At 37.7% G+C, this 16917-nt stretch overlaps 1 protein-coding gene across 6 annotated transcripts in view; it reads left to right on the top strand.

Annotated features, from left to right (window-relative positions):
* DENND4C (DENN domain containing 4C) overlaps positions 1 to 16917 on the top strand; it is a 144367-nt gene that overhangs the window by 118378 nt on the left and 9072 nt on the right. For all 6 annotated transcript variants that reach the window (XM_059072930.2, XM_067041432.1, XM_059072932.2 and 3 more), the window contains 6 exons: positions 564 to 673; positions 974 to 1149; positions 8352 to 8534; positions 9345 to 9540; positions 12940 to 13185; positions 14287 to 14404. In XM_059072930.2, the coding sequence (XP_058928913.1) occupies positions 564 to 673; positions 974 to 1149; positions 8352 to 8534; positions 9345 to 9540; positions 12940 to 13185; positions 14287 to 14404 (1029 nt within the window). The remainder of the gene's footprint in view (positions 1 to 563; positions 674 to 973; positions 1150 to 8351; positions 8535 to 9344; positions 9541 to 12939; positions 13186 to 14286; positions 14405 to 16917) is intronic.

Here is a 16917-nt window from a genome sequence, read left to right as displayed (position 1 = left end):
ACAAGTACTGTAGTCACCCACTGAGTTTATTTTTAGTTATGTATATTTATGGATTCTATCATTAGTTCTCAAACTTTAGGGTGTCTCAGAATCACTTGGGGAATTTGTTTAAAAGTATATACAAGTATCCAAGCCCTAGGTTAAAACTTTTGAGACTTAATCTGTGGGATGGGACCTTAAGAATGTATATTTTTGACCAGCTCTCCAGGTGAATCAGATATTTACTAGAGTTGGAGAATTTCTGTGCTATATCACTGAAATTTCCTAGTTCTGTGTTATTTTTTAAAATTGTAATTTTATTCATTTTCTCCAACTTTCTATTATGAAAAATTTCAAATATCCTAAAAAGTTGAAAGAATCATATAGTGAACCATCATATGTTCTCTACCTAGATTTAGTTAACTGTTGTTAACCTTTCCTCTATATATATACATAAGTACATTTTGATACTAAACTGTTTGAAGATAAATTGCAGACTTCATGGTATTTCCCCCTAAGTATGCATTTCCAAAGAATAAGGACATTTTCATACATAATGTGTTATGATGTTTACTTCTCTCTAGGTGAACCTCCATTTCCAAGAGGCATAAAAGGGCAGGACTTTGAAAAGTCGGATCATGGTTCTTCTCAAAACACCAGCATGTCCAGCATCTATCAGAATTGTGCAATGGAGGTAAAAGTTCTATATTCTGTCCATGATAAAGTGGCTGTAAACATATCTTTATTTCAGAATGGCATTTAACAGAATTCTATACCTTTATGGACAGAATAATAAAATAAGTCATTTTGTTGAATTTGCTTGATGTCTTATGTAAACAAGGCAATAAACTGGTAGTTTTACCTATAAAGTAATTAAACTTATTCCAAGTGTGATCAACAAAATAAATACAATTCTGTTTGTCTCAAGAGGATGGCCTATTAAGACTGATTTTCACTGTGGAGCTTCTCAGTATGTGTACTTTTCTGCTCTCAGGTTTTGATGTCAAGTTGTTCACAGTGCAGAGCTTGTGGAGCTTTAGTTTATGATGAGGAAATTATGGCTGGATGGACGGCAGATGATTCAAACTTGAATACAACCTGTCCATTCTGTAAAAGCAACTTCTTGCCTCTTCTCAACATAGAATTTAAAGACTTGAGAGGCTCTGCAAGGTTAGTATTGTAAAAGCTCCCTTAAAGAGGTAAGCGTCCCCCAAGAGGCATGACTCCTGGGGGAAGAGTAAAATAGTCATGGTATGCTCCAGATGTTCCTTTCCTCGCCCTCCTGCACTTTCAGTATTTGAGTAGAAAATACTAATCATGTAGGAGACCGCTTTTCCATTTTATTTAACAAATGATTATCAGTAGTAGTTAATTCTTGGAGCTAAACTTTATAAATTATATAATTATTACATAGATTATATAATTATTATAGATAATTCCAAACTCTAACGTTAGTCATTATTTTAATATCTCTGCCTCAATGACATTGATTATGTGTTCTGGAGCCGCCCCCGCCCCACCCCCCGAAAAAAGGTGGAAGGGGCTTTAACTCTTCTCTTAACTTGTTGCCCCTTTATGTTGGTGCTCTGTACTGTGAAATGAGCGAATTCTAGGCACTGGAAAGGAGAGGCCGATCTATAATCAGTCATTAAGTAATTGAGAGTTTGGTAACTGTATGCTGACTTAAAGTACTTATACTTAATATTCTATTTGCTTTATGGAACAAACTACCTTTATCTACTTTTTAAAAATTTCCAATCACAGAGGTGTCTCCTCTCTATTTTTCCTGTTAGCTTCAGTGTGGAGCTGAGTGAAAGCATACTCTAATTCCTGATGCACTGTCATCATTGGTTTGTGCAAGAGCCCTCTTTTATTATCTTCCTCCCCCACCATTCCCACTCTCATTATTTATTTATTTATTTATTTTGTGGTACGCGGGCCTCTCACTGCTGTGGCCTGTTCCGCTGCGGAGCACAGGCTCCGGGCACACAGGCTCAGCGGCCATGGCTCACGGGCCCAGCCGCTCCGTAGCATGTGGGATCCTCCCAGACCGGGGCACAAACCTGCGTCCCCTGCATTGGCAGGTGGACTCCCAACCACTGCGCCACTAGGGAAGCCCCCCACTCTCATTATTTTACCCAACAAAAACATTGACTCCGCTGTGTGTGATAAATCCTTGAATATATAACCTTATAAATAATGTTGTTTTGCATGATTATGTATTTTTAACGTACATGATTAGAATGATGCTGAAAATCTCAATTTATTTCTTTTTATTACTCAGTTTAAAATCTGAGTTGCTATATGTACATCTAATTTATTCCTTTTCTCCTATAGGAAGTTAATACCTCACTTTACTTATCCACTGTCATGGTGTTGGGTATTTCAGTTCCTTCCAGTTCTCTGTTACTGTAAACATCACTGTACTGTTGCAGTACACTGCAAAATATATGTCCCCTTCTGAACTTATGAAGTAATTTCTTTCAGAATAATAGTCTTAGGAGTGAGATCATTGGGTTTTTTCCATACATGATTTCAATAAACACTGGAAGATTGCTTCCCAGATGGCTACACTCCTACTTGTAGTGCCCCAAAACTCTCATTTCTGTACATCCTTACCAGCATTTGGTATGACCACTTTTCTGATTTTGTGCTCTAATGATATAAAGTAGTATCTCATTTTTGTTTGAATGTCTCTGAATATTAGTGAGTTTGGATATCTTTTCATATGCTTATTAGCTATTCCAACATTTTCTATGAATTGCTTGTTTATATCCTTTGTCAATTTTTTAAAGATTTATTTTTTTAATGAGGTAACATTGGTTTATAATGTTTTATAAGTTTCATGTGTACATTTTATTTCTACTTCTGTATACACTACAGTGTGCTCAACACCAATAATTTAGTTTCCATCTGTCACTATATAGTTGATGCTCTTTACCCATTTCATCCTCCCTACCCCTCCTTCACCCTCTGATAAGCACTACGCTGTTCTCATGTTTGTTTTTCTTTGGTTGGGTTTGTTCATTTATTTTGGGTTTTTGTTTTTTATATTCTAGCTATGAGTGAAATCATGGTGTCTTTCTTCATCTGAAGTATTTCACTTAGTGTGATACCCTCAAGGTCCATCCATGTTGTTGCAAATGACAAATTTTCATCTTTTTTATGGCTAAGTAGTATTCCATTGTGTATATATACCACAGCTTTTTTATCCATTCATGTGTGGATGGGAACCTAGGTTGTTTCCATGTCTTGGCTGTTGTAAATAATGCTGCAATGAACATAGCGGTGCATGTACCTTTTTGAATTACTGTTTTCGTACTCTTAGGATAAATACCCAGAACTGGGCTGGACCATGTGGTAGTTTCATTCCTAATTTTTTCAAGAAATCTCCATACTGTTTTCCATAGCGGCTGCACCAGTTTACATTTCCCACCAGCAGTGTATGAGGGTCCCCTTTCTCCACATCCTCACCAACAATTGTTATTTCTTGCCTTTTTGATAATACCCATTCTAACAGAAATGAAGTGATATCTTACTTTGGTTTTGATTTGCATTTCTTGATGATGATGTTAATGTGGTTTTGTTCAGCATCTTTCATGTGCCTATTGGCCATCTGGATCTCTTCTTTGGAAAAATGTCTGTTCAGCTCCTCTGCCCATTTTTTAATTGAGTTGTTTGTTTTTTTGATATTGAATTGTATGGGTTCTTTATATAATTTGGGTATTACCTCCTTATCAGATATATCATTTGCAAATATTTTCTCCCATTCAGTAGGTTGTTGTTTTGTTTTGCTGATGGTTTCCTTTGCTGTGCAGAAGCGTTTTAGTTTGATGCAGTACCATTTGTTTATTTTTGCTTTGTTGCCTTTGCCTGAGGAGACATATTTAAAAAGACATTGCTAAGACTGATGTTAAAGATTATACTGTTTATGTTTTCTTTCAGGAGTTTTGTGGTCCTCAAGTCTTTAATCCATTTTGAGTTGATTTTTATGTGTGGTGTGAGATAGTGGTCTAGTTGCATATATTTGCATGTGGCTGTCCAGTTTTCCCAACACCATTTATTAAAGACACTATTCTTTCTCCATTGAATGTTCTTTGCTCCTTTGTTGTAAATTAATTTTCCATGTATACCAGGGTTCATCTCTGGGCTATCAGTTCTGTGCCACTGATTTTTTTTTTTTTTTTTTTGGTTGCGTTTGGTCTTCATTGCTGCATGCAGGCTTTCTCTAATTGCTGCGAGCAGGGGCTACTCTTTGATGCAGTGCAAGGGCTTCTTATTGCAGTGGCTTCTCTTGTTGTGGAGCACAGGTTCTAACTGTGTGGGCTTCAGTAGTTGCAGCACTGGGGCTCCGTAGTTGTGGCAGTTGTGGCTTGCGGGCTCTACAGCACAGGCTCAGTAGTTGTGGCACACAGGCTTAGTTGCTCTGTGGCATGTGGGATCTTCCCTTGTCCCCTGCATTGGCAGGCAGATTCTTAACCACTGCGCCACCAGGGAAGTCCCTGTTACATTGATTTTTATATGTTTTTCTGCCAAACCAGGTTGTTTTGATTACTATGGCTTTGTAATATAGTTTGAAGTCAGAGAGTGTGATATCTCTAGCTTTGTTCTTTTTTCTCAAGATTGCTTTGGCTCTTCAGGGTCTTTTGTGGTTCCAAATAAGTATTATAATTTTTTGTTCCATTTATGTGAAAAATGTTCTTGGGATTTTGATAGGGACTGCCCTGAATCTGTAGATTGCTTTATGTAATATTTTAAAAATTAGGTAATTAAAAAATATAAACATTTTAACAATGTTAATTCCTCCAATCCATGAGCACAGAATATCTTTCCATTTATTTGTGTCTACAGTGTCTTTCAACAATGTCTTATAGTTTTCAGTATAGAGGTCTTTCAACTCCTTGCTTAAATTTATTCCATTTATTTTATTCTTTTTGTGGTGATTGTAAATGGGATTGTTTTCTTAATTCCCCTTTCTCCTAGCTCATTGTTAGTATATAGAAATACAACAGGTTTTTGTTGGTTTTGTACTGTGCAACTTCACTATATTCATTTATTACTCCTAATAGCTTTTTGGTAGATTCTTTAGGCTTTTCTATATATAAAATCATGTCATCTGCAAACATTGAGTTTTACTTCTTTCTCTCCAATTTGGTTGCCTTTTATTTCTCTTGGCTAATTTCTGTGGCTGGGACTTATATACTATGTTACAGCTTCACCTTTGAGTATGATGTTAGCTGTGGGCTTGTCATATATGACCTTTATTATGTTGAGGTATGTTCCTTCTGTACCCACTTTGTGGAGAGTTTTTTATCATAAATGGGTGTTGAATCTTGTCATCTGCTTTTTCTGCACCTACTGAGATGATCATATCATTTTTATCCTTCATTTTGTTAACGTATGTATCACATTGCTTGATTTGCAGATGTTGAACCATCCTTGCATCCCAGGGACAAATCCCACTTGATCATGGTATATGATACTTTTAATGTATTGTTGGATTTGGTTTGCTAGTATTTTGTTGAGGATTTTTGCATCTAGTACATCGGAGATATTGACCTGTAGTTTCTTACTTTGTGTGGTCTTCATCTGGTTTCGGTATCTGGGTGATGTTGGTCTCATAAAATGAGTTAGGAAATGTTCCCTCCTCTTGAATTTTTTGGTATAGTTTGAAAAGGACAGGTATTAAATCTGTAAATATTTGGTAGAATTTACCTGTGAAGCTGTCTGGTCCTGGTCTTTTGTTTTTTAGAAGCTTTTTGATTACTGTTTCAGTCTCTGTACTAGTGATCGATCAATTCGGATTTTCTCTTCATGATTCAGTCTCGGAAAGTTGTATGATTCCAAGAATTTGTCCATTTCTTCTAGGTTGTCCAATTTGTTGGCATATAGCTGTCTTCATATTCTTATAATCCTTTGTATTCCTGTGGCACCCATTGTTATTTTTTTTCTTTTGTTGCTGATTTTATTTCAGAGTCTTCTCTTTTTCTTAGTGAGTCTAGCTAAAGATTTGTCAATTTTATCTTTTCAAAGAACCAGCTCTTACTTTCACTGATCTTTTCTTTTGTCGTTTAAGTCTCTATTTCATTTATTCCCACTCTGATCTTTATTATTTCTTTCCTTCTACTGACTTTGGGCTTTGTTCATTCTTCTTTTTCTTATTTTATTTTTGGCCACGCAGCACAGCTTGTGGGATCTTATTAGTTCCTCAAACAGGGATTGGGCCCTTGGCAGTGAGAGTGCAAGAGTCCTAACCACTGGGCCAGCAGGGAATTCCCATCTTGAATATTCTTGATATTAATTCTCTGAAATTTTGATGTTATCCATTAATTTTCCACCTTATGATTTGTGCATTGGGAGTCTTGTTTTAAAAGTTATTTCCCATCTGGAGTACATGAAATTTTTTTCCTGAACGTTCTTCTGTTAGCTTTATATTTTACTTGTGATGTTTAGGTTTTAAATCCATCTAAAGTCCACCTTTGTGTATTATTGTAGAGATCCAGCTTTATTTTTCTCCATATAATGAGCCAGTTTTACATCCTTCCTTCATTGATACATAGTGTCACCTTTATCATATATCAGGTTCCTATGTATACCTCATTCTGGTTCTCTGTTCTTTCTGTCAGTACTGTATTATTTTTATTACTCTGTATTTATGATATGTGGGTGGTAGGGTAAGTTCCCCCTTATGGAAATATTTTTCTTATACTTATTTTTGCATATAAAATTTTAGAGTAACTTTGAGTTCCTTAAAAAAAAAATCCAGCTGAAGTTTTCATGGGATTGAATTAGATTTATAGATTTATTTGGGGGAAATAGACATCTTCAGTATTATTCTCCTATCTGTGAGCATGGTATATATCTCCATTTTTTAGATATTCTTTTAATAGAGTTTTTAATTATTCTCCATATGTATTTTTTTGTAAATTTTTAAAAAATTTTATTCATTTTATTTACTTATTTTTGGCTGCATTGGGTCGTCGTTGCTGCACACGGGCTTTCTCTAGTTGTGGCGAGCGGGGGCTACTCTTCGTTGTGGTGTGCAGGCTTCTCATTGCGGTGGCTTCTCTTGTTGTGGAGCAGGGGCTCTAGGCGCACGGGCTTCTGTAGTTGTGGCACATGGGCTCTAAAGTGCAGGCTCAGTAGTTGTGGCGCATGGGCTTAGTTGCTCCATGGCATTTGGGATATTCCCAGACCAGGGCTCAAATCCATGTCCCCTGCGTTGGCAGGTGGATTCTTAACCACTGTGCCACCAGGGAAGCCCTCTCCATAAGTTTTGTACTTTTTTTGTTAATTGTGTTTCTTAAGCTTTTGTGGTAAGTACCTTCTTTTATATTCTAATAGAATATAAAGGAGCATTACTGATTTTCCTCCCTAGGATGTCATTATGGAAGATTTCCAACTGACAGCCAAGTTTAAAGATCTTTTTTTTTTTTTACAGTAATACCCAAATATATACCCCTACATTCTACAATTAATGTTTTACTTTACTTGCTTTATCTATCCCCCCATCCATCCACCAATCCATCTTACATTTTTATTCATTTAAAATAAGATGTAGATGGGGAATTCCTTGGCTGTCCAGTGATTAGAGCTCCGTGCTTCCACTGCAGGGGGCACAGGTTTACCCTGGTCGGGAAACTAAAATCCCACATGCCCTGTGGTGTGGCCAAAAAAAAAAAAAAGAAGATGAAGATGTTAAATCACTTTTCCCACAAAGACTTGAGGGTTTGTATAATTAACTAGAGTTCAGTATTTATTCACAGTTTTTTTCATTTAAGGTAAATTTGATTTGTGCAAAACAAACCCTTATCAAGATACAGAACATTACTATCACTTTAGAAAGCTCTCTTAATGTCCCTTGCAAGGTGAAACCCTCACCCCATCCCCATCCAGAAGGAGAAAGAGAGAGAGAAGATGAAAATAAAATTCTGAATGCATAGAGTAGAGAGGAAATGACTAGAGACAAAAATGGAGATTCATAAGGGGGGGAAAGGGTATTATAAACAATCATAGGTTAATACATGTTAAAATGCTGTTCTTTTTTTTAACTAAGAAAATTAAGGAAATATTTTGTTTTCCATTCTTTAGAGTCTCTCAAAAACTGAAGGGATCTAATATTGAACTATAATGACCTGCTCTAGACCTTTTCATTTGAAAAGTTCAGGACAAGAGAGGAAGAGAGAATGAGAACAGGAGAGCGTGTGTGTGTGTGTGTGTGTGTGTGTGTTTGAAATAGGCAGTATTTCTATGGATTTGTATAACTCATTAATGACTATTTTACCATAAAGTGATTCTAAATATGATGAAATTTAGAGGATTCTAGGATTTTTAAAGACTTTTTTGGTTTTTTTTGACTGATCCATATTTAGCTTTTTCCTGAAACCAAGTACCTCTGGTGACAGTTTACAAAGTGGAAGTATTACACTGGCAAGTGAACCTTTGGAGCACAAACACATATCCAGTTCAGCAGAACCTGACCTGATCAACTTTATGGATTTCCCCAAACACAACCAGACCATAACTGAAGAAACAAGCTCTGCAGTTGAATCGAGGTACCATGGGGTTCAGAGAACTCTTCATTAAAAATTGGGTACCCTTGTAAAAATTCCATCTTTAAATACAACCTGGCTTACATAGGCATAAGCTCTGGCATTTTAAGAATTTGACCTTAAATGTTTACTACCATATATTGTTTAAATATCTAATGAATGGATCTGATGATAAATCATTTTTAATACTGTTTAATGTTTTACAGTGGTCTTTTACAAAAATGAACTTTTCAACAGTAAAAAGTATTTTCCCCTTCAGTGTAGTCATTGTCAGTTTCCAGACATACTCTCTTTACAGTGAAGTATACCTTTTACTCTTAAATATTGAGTCAAACATTTTTTGAGAGCCTATTGTATGCTAAGCATTATGCTAAACACTAAAAATTAAAAAGTAAATAAAATCTGACCTCTGTCCTTAGGTGGATCATGGCCTGGTAGAGATTAAATACTTGGCAATGAATCTACTTACTTACATGCATTATACATGTAAGGTGATGTATAGGTGATTTTGTTTAATAAATATGAAATAATTTTTGAACAAGGCAACTGAATGGGCACTTAATCTTTTTGAAATAATACCTGTTATATACCATATATCCTCTTCCTACCCTTCATCAGATCATCCACTCCATCCTGTTTTTCTGACCAGTTTTACAAAAATACCTGAAGAAAATTTAATTCTTGTAAGGTGGTACTGACTCTTCTCAGATATATTCAGTACATTCAAAATTCATTGTAGAAAATAGTCTAGCTCTACAGATTTAGATTGTTTAACACAATCTAACCACAGCATTTCTTCTTCATTTTTTTAAGTGATGAAATAATGAAAGCCAGTGGAGATGTCCAAACTATGAAAATTTCACCTGTGCCTAATAGTTTATCAAAACGAAATGTATCTTTGACTAGAAGTCACAGTGTTGGAGGTCCCTTGCAAAATATGGACTTTTCCCAGAGACCGTTTCATGGCATTTCAACAGTTAGTCTTCCAAACAGTCTGCAGGAAGTTGTGGTATGTAACAGCATTATAATTATACTGTGTGTTCATGTAAGTATTTATTAAAACAGCATGTAATTCTTCTGTAGTAGGTTTATTTTAATCACATGAAAAGTGATAAGAATTTTTCATAAGCAGACTAAGAACTTTAGAATTTCAAATATGTACACGAATAAACAGAAAAGTATAATGAGTCCCTTTGACACATCATCCAGCTTCAGGAATTTTCAGCTTATGACCATTTTTCTTTCATGTATACCCTCATTCAGTTCTTCCATAGATCCATTTGAAGCAGATTTCAAACATCATATATTCCATTTGTAAATATTTCAGTACTTATCTCTAAAAGGACTCTTGAAAATACAATGTCCTTATCAGACCCCCAAAATAACAAATAATATCAAGTTATTCAATCTTTGTTCAAATTTTTTTTTGCGGTACACGGGCCTCTCACTGCTGTGGCCTCTCCCATTGCAGAGCACAGGCTCCGGATGCGCAGGCTTAGCGGCCATAGCTCACGGGCCCAGCTGCTCCGCGGCATGTGGGATCTTCCCAGACCAGGGCACAAACCCGTGTCCCCTGCATCAGCAGGCGGACTCTCAACCACTGCGCCACCAGGGAAGCCCAAATTTCTTTTTTTTAAATTGAAGTATAGTTGCTTTACAATGTTGTGTTAGTTTCTACTGTACAGCAAAGTGAAGTAGAGTTCCCTGTGCTATACAGGTTTGTTCAAATTTCTAATGGTCTCAAAAATGTCAAGTTGTGTGTTTTGTAGTTTGAGGAATAAGGATCAAATAAGGTCCATGCTTGCTTCATAATTGGTTAATCTGGTTTTATTAGTCTTTTTAAATCTGTAGACTCTTTTTTTCCCTTGCAGTTTATTCCCTTGCAATTTATTTGTTGATTACAACCCCTGTAAATTGGTAATTGCAGCTAGAAGCTTGATCAGATTCAGGGTTTTTTTGTTCTTTTTTCTTCATTTGTTTATTTTTATAAGAGTGCTTCATCAGTAGTGGTATGTCCCTCCAATAGGAGACATGAACTATCTTTGTGATGTTAGCAGCTATTAACGCCTCAATGCCTAAATCAAGTTGTCCATTTGGAGCTATAAAATGATGAGTCTAATTCTGTCATCTTCTTTATTATATGAAACATATCTGTAAAGAGAAACTAACCCCATGGCTTTTGTCTGGTTTTCCAAAGATGCAATTTATGATGGAAAGGCAAAATAAATATTAGATTTTTTTTCCTTTTATTTATCAATTTTCAAAGTAACAAGTTGGGTTCCTAGCATTCTCCAAGGTGATCCATTATCTTGGGCGATAGGGTACTATTATGAACTCATTGGTTTAAACATTTATGTTTATATCCATTGCTGTTGTTATTATTCCATTTGTAAATATTTCAGTATTTATCTCTAAAAGGACTCTTAAAAATACAGTGTCATTCCTTCTTTGGTCAGCTAGAAGCCTCTACAAGTTGGTGCCTTAATCCTTTTGACACAACTCTGGTAGCCTTTCTATAATCTTTTTTTAAAGCTTCCTTGCTTTCTTATATTGCAAGATGTTTCATGCTCATCTTGTATATTTCCTTCTCCAGACCTAGAATCAGCCATTTCTTTAAGAAACCTGGTTCTTTTTACAAGAAAACAGTATTTAGGGCTTCCCTGGTGGCGCAGTGGTTGAGAATCCGCCTGCCGATGCAGGAGACACGGGTTTGTGCCCTGGTCCGGGAAGATCCCACATGCCGCGGAGCAACTAAGCCCGTGAGCCATGGCCGCTGAGCCTGTGCGTCCGGAGCCTGCGCTCCGCAACGGGAGAGGCCACAACAGTGAGAGGCCCGCATACCGAAAAAAAAAAAAAAAAACAGTATTTGGAGACGTCAATCTGGGTACTATGGGTACTTATTAATACTGGTCATAAATATTTTATTCTGACTATAATATGCACAAAAGTAGTCTAGGTTGGGTTTTTTTTTTTTTAAGTTATTTATTTCTATCATTGCACCAGGTCTTAGCTGCAGCTCCAGGGCTCCTTTAGTTGCAGCTCCAGGGCTCCTTAGTTGCAGCATGCGAACCCTTAGTTGCAGCATGCATGTGGGACCTAGTTCCCTGACCAGGGATTGAACCCAGGTCCCCTGCATTGGGAGCACAGGGTCTTATCCACTGCACCACCAGGGAAGTCCCAAGGTTGGGGGATTTTTAATTATTTCATTTGATTTATAAAGTTGCTCTTTAGTTTTTGTTACAATCAAATGTAAAAACAAGTTAGATATAGTTTTAAAAAGAGTCAAGAAATATTAACACAGGGACTTCGCTGGTGGTGCAGTGGTTAAGAATCCACCTGCCAATGCAGAGGACATGGGTTCAATCCCTGGTCCCGGAAGATCCCACATGTCATGGAGCAACTAAGCCCGTGTGCTGCAGCTACTGAGCCTGCACTCTACCCCTTTTTTTTTTTTTTTTTTTTGCGGTATGCGGGCCTCTCACTGTTGTGGCCTCTCCCGTTGCAGAGCACAGGCTCTGGACGCACAGGCCCAACGGCCATGGCTCCGGGCTTAGTTGCTCCGCGGCATGTGGGATCTTCCCGGACCAGGGCACGAACCCGTGTCTCCTGCATCGGCAGGCGGATTCTCAACCACTGCGCCACCAGGGAAGCCCTGAGCCTGCACTCTAGAGCCCTCGTGCCACAATTACTGAAGCCTGCGTGCCTAGAGCCCGTGCTCCACAACAAGAGAAACCCATACACCCATAATTTTAAAAATAAATTTATTTATTTATTTTTAAAAAGAAGTATTAACACAAACAACTGCATCATCTGTTTAGTTTTAAGCGGAAGATAAAGTCACATATTTTTTGGTATCATAATTATAAAACATCAGAAATGCAAGTATTATAAAAAATTGAAAAGGAAAAAATCAAACCTACATAGGCCGTTGCTGTTAATGTGATGGAGAAAAACTCATGTTTAAAATAGGGTCTAGGGGTTCCCTGGTGGTGCGGTGGTTGGGAGTGTCCCACGTGCCACGGAGCGGCTGGGCCCGTGAGCCATGGCCACTGGGCCTGCTCATCCGGAGTCTGTGCTCCGCAGCGGGAGAGGCCACAGCTGTGAGAGGCCCGCGTACCACAAAAAAAATAAAAATAAAAAATAAAATAGGGTCTATTATATTGATTAATAATTTTCGTTTGTAATCATTTAACTTAACGGTATTTATAATTAAGTACTTCTTAATCTTTATGTTTTCTTTAGGGTGTTCTTTTATGTTTTCTTTCGGGTGTTCTACTACTTGTAGTAATGGCCCTGAAATAATTGACTTTGAAAGGATAGAGAAGTATAATCTCATTGAGACATACTCTGAAACATACATAATAAAATAGATCATATTCACTTCTTTTTGTATTTCTATGTTTTTAAGGATCCTTTAGGAAAAAGACCCAATCCTCCCCCTGTTTCTGTGCCCTACTTGAGTCCTCTAGTGCTTCGTAAAGAACTTGAATCTTTGCTAGAAAATGAAGGCGATCAGGTGATTCACACGTCCTCTTTCATCAATCAACATCCAATCATTTTCTGGAACCTCGTTTGGTATTTCAGACGTTTGGACCTTCCTAGTAACTTACCAGGACTTATACTCACATCTGAACATTGTAATGGAGGTGTACAGGTAGGGAACCAACTTCGATAATTATACTACATTGGTGTTGGTTAGGATGTGGCTTAACTTCAGGTAGCAGGAAGTATACAATAGTGGCTTAAGTCATAGGTTATTTCTCTCTCACTTAAAAATTTAGATAGGTGGTCCAGGGATGGTATAGTGTTAGAGACTTGAGAGCCTTCTATCTTTTTGCTCAGCAGTGTGACCTCCATTTCCAAGTTTTATACCTGGTCTAGGATAGCTGACTCTATTTACAAGCTGTCACATCCACATTCCAGCCAGCAGTTAGAAGAAAAATGGATGGAGAAGAGTATGTTTTCTTTCTCTAGGGACAGTTCCTAGAGTTGCACATAATCTTTTCATATGTATCTGTTTGGCCTAAGCGTAGTTATATGGTCATTTCTAGTTGCAAGGGTAGCTAGAAAAGGTAGTTTTTATTTTGAAATAATATTCCCAGCTGAAATTCTCACAGCTTTATTTTAAAGGACTCATATTAGCCACATTTTTCAGATGATACAACTAAAAATTACGGAAGTTATTTTTGCTAGGTCACATACCTCATAAGTGGAGAGAGGCCAAGACCACAGTCTGGCTCTCTGACTCTGAAACTCCTGCTTTGCTTGAGCTGGCATCCCTGACTGCCCAGGAGACAGTGAGCTCCTAGAAATCCTTCATTTTATGATACTGAATATTGAGAGTATTACCCCCAACCCCAAACATACATCAGGGGCACAACAAACTTTTTAGAGTAGTATAAATTCTATTTTGACTCATTTATTTTAAGTAGTAGTCAGTACAACAAGGTAGTAGAAACCATTGCACTTTCTCTTACCCTAAAATTTGTTTTGATGGAGGTTAATCTTTCTTGTGGCTGCTGTGCCAGTACCAAGTTGTCATTCAGTCCTTGAAAGTCAGAATGAGAAACATGCACCTCAGAAAATAATAAGAACATTTGTAATCAGATATAAATAAAAATTTTAAAATTTTCTCAGAATTTCAGGTCCAGAATTTTGAAAGAACTCATCTGTTTTATATAATCAAGCTTTGCTAGGTCCACTGGTAATTATTATTATGCTTGGGGTACTAATACTTTCTACTGATCTTTTTTAGCTTCCCCTGTCATCTCTGTCCCAGGATAGCAAACTCGTGTATATTCAGCTGTTATGGGATAATATCAACCTTCATCAGGAACCAGGAGAACCTCTGTATGTCTCATGGAGGAATTTTAGTAAGTAAAATAGAATTAAAGACATAAAACACTCAAACTGGAAACAACACAAATATCCATCCACAGGTGAATGCATAAGCAAATTATGGTACAGTCCATCCACACAGTAGAATACTGTTTAGCAATAAAGAAAAATGGACTCCTGGGGGGAAAAAATAGAATTAAGGAGAAAACAAATTATTTTGCTTTATTTTTAAATCTTTCATTCATTTTTAGTATCTCAAGATTTTTTCCATTTAGTTTAAATTTTTTTGCTGTTATACTGACCCATTTATCAGGTCTCCAGCTGAGTTGAGTGGGGTTTTTTTTGTGATTCTTGTGGTTTATCTGTCAAATACTAATTTGGTTAGGTACTTGGAGAGTAAATTCTCTATAGTGGATGTAGTGGTATAGATCATAATTTCAATTATATGGATACTAGTCTCAAAGATTTTGGCTTTTTTTTTTTTTTTTTTTTTGCGGTACACAGGCCTCTCCTGTTGCAGAGCACAGGCTCCGGACACGCAGGCTCAGTGGCCATGGCTTACGGGCCCAGCCGCTTTGCGGCATGTGGGATCTTCCCGGATCGGGGCACAAACCTGTGTCCCCTGCATCGGCAGGTGGACTCTCAACCACTGCGCCACCAGGGAAGCCCTATTTTTATTTTTTATAAATTTATTTTATTTATTTTTGGCTGCATTGGGTCTTCACCGCTGCACACAGGCTTCTCCCTAATTACGGCAAGCAGGGGCCACTCCTCACTGTGGCACACGGGCCTCTCACTGTGACGGCCTTCCCCATTGCGGAGCACGGGCTCCAGGCACGCGGGCCTCAGTAGCTGTGGCTCGTGGGCTCCAGAGCGTAGGCTCAGTAGTTGTGGTGCATGGGCCTAGTCGCTCCACGGCCTGTGGGATCCTCCCAAACCAGGGCTCGACCCCATGTCCCCTGTGTTGGCAGGCAGATTCCCAACCTCTGCGCCACTAGGTAAGCCCCTGGCCTTACTTTTAGTTTTTGTATTTAGAACGTATTTTTACAAGGGGTTTAAAGGGCTATCCAGTATTCAGAAGCCTTATGAGTCAGTAGGAAACCACAGACAACCCAGTAGGTAAGTGAGTAAATGGTATCAATAGGCAGTTCATGGAAGAAACATTAAAATGCTCTGTTCTATAGATATACAGTGTACAAAGCTATTGGTACAACGATGCATACTGCAAGATTATTTATAATAATGAAAAACTTAAGCAAATACCTAACAAGAGAGTTGTGATAAATCCACACTATGAGATGTTGGCAACCAAGAAAATGAATGAGTCATTTGTATATAGGTTCCCGAAAGGATGGATTTTCGTTATATATTAAGTGAAAAAAAAGGCAAGTTGCAGAACAGTATGTGATTTTTCTCTTTTTTTGTAGAAAAACGAAACCAAAAATATTTGTGTTTTTAACGTATGCATAGAAAAAGGTCTAAAACCGTGTATGTCCCAAGCTGTTAACAGTACCTGCTCAGAAGAGGAAGGGAAAAGTTCACTCTTTTTTGGTGGGGGAGCTGCGTTGGCCACTCTTCGTTGCGGTGCGCAGGCTTCTCATTGCAGTGGCTTCTCTTGTTGCGGAGCATGGGCTCTACGTGTGTGGGCTTCAGTAGTTGCAGTATGCAGGCTCAGTAGTTGTGGTATGTGGGCTCATTAGTTGTGGCTCATGGGGTCTGGAGCGCAGGCTCAGTAGTTGTGGCGCATGGGCTTAGTTGCTCTGCAGCATGTGGGATCTTCCTGGACCAGGGCTCGAATCCGTGTCCCCTGCATTGGCAGGCAGACTTGTAACCACTGCACCACCAGGGAAGCCCCCACTCTTTATTTTGTATTTTTACTACAATCCTTCACTACTTAGCAGGTTTTTTTTACTTAAGCTAGAATAAAAGAATCTGATATTTTCCCTTGAAATATGCCAATCACAAAATTATGGCTAAATATATTATAAGCTATTTTTGTCTTTTTGTTGTTGTTTTCCCAGTTCTGATATTTGAATGCTTTTTAAGCAGAAGCAGAATAACTTTGAAATTTATGTTGGAAAATAATAGAATTATAACTGCCATTTCTTTAGTTGTTTTCCTGCATATCTTGAAATAGATAAGTGTTTTAAAATATCCTATAATTTGTAGTGAGAATAAGATTTAGAACTCTCAAGAATTGCCTTGTTTCTTTACTTGATTGGCTACTTTAAACAAAGTTATTGGTATATAAATAACATTAAAAGACATAATAGAATTGAGTGGTGACTTTTGGAAAAGCAGTATGGGGAGCTACACATTCCCATTTCCCAGCGAAACAACCATAATTGGTGAAAGTTATTAAAGAAAAAAAGTGTCTACAGCTGTTGAGAAAATGAAGAAATATTTATTCAAGAAAATATATTGGGCTTCCCTGGTGGCACAGTGGTTGAGAATATGCCTGCCAATGCAGGGGACATAGGTTCGATCCCTGGTCCGGGAAGATCCCACATTCCGCGGAGCAACTAAGCCCATTCGCCACAACTACAGA

This window comes from Kogia breviceps, chromosome 8 (genome assembly GCF_026419965.1).
Source record: "Kogia breviceps isolate mKogBre1 chromosome 8, mKogBre1 haplotype 1, whole genome shotgun sequence".
Lineage (NCBI taxonomy): Eukaryota > Metazoa > Chordata > Mammalia > Artiodactyla > Physeteridae > Kogia > Kogia breviceps.
Note: the sequence above shows the minus strand (reverse complement) of the source record. Positions and strands in the feature narration are given on the sequence as shown.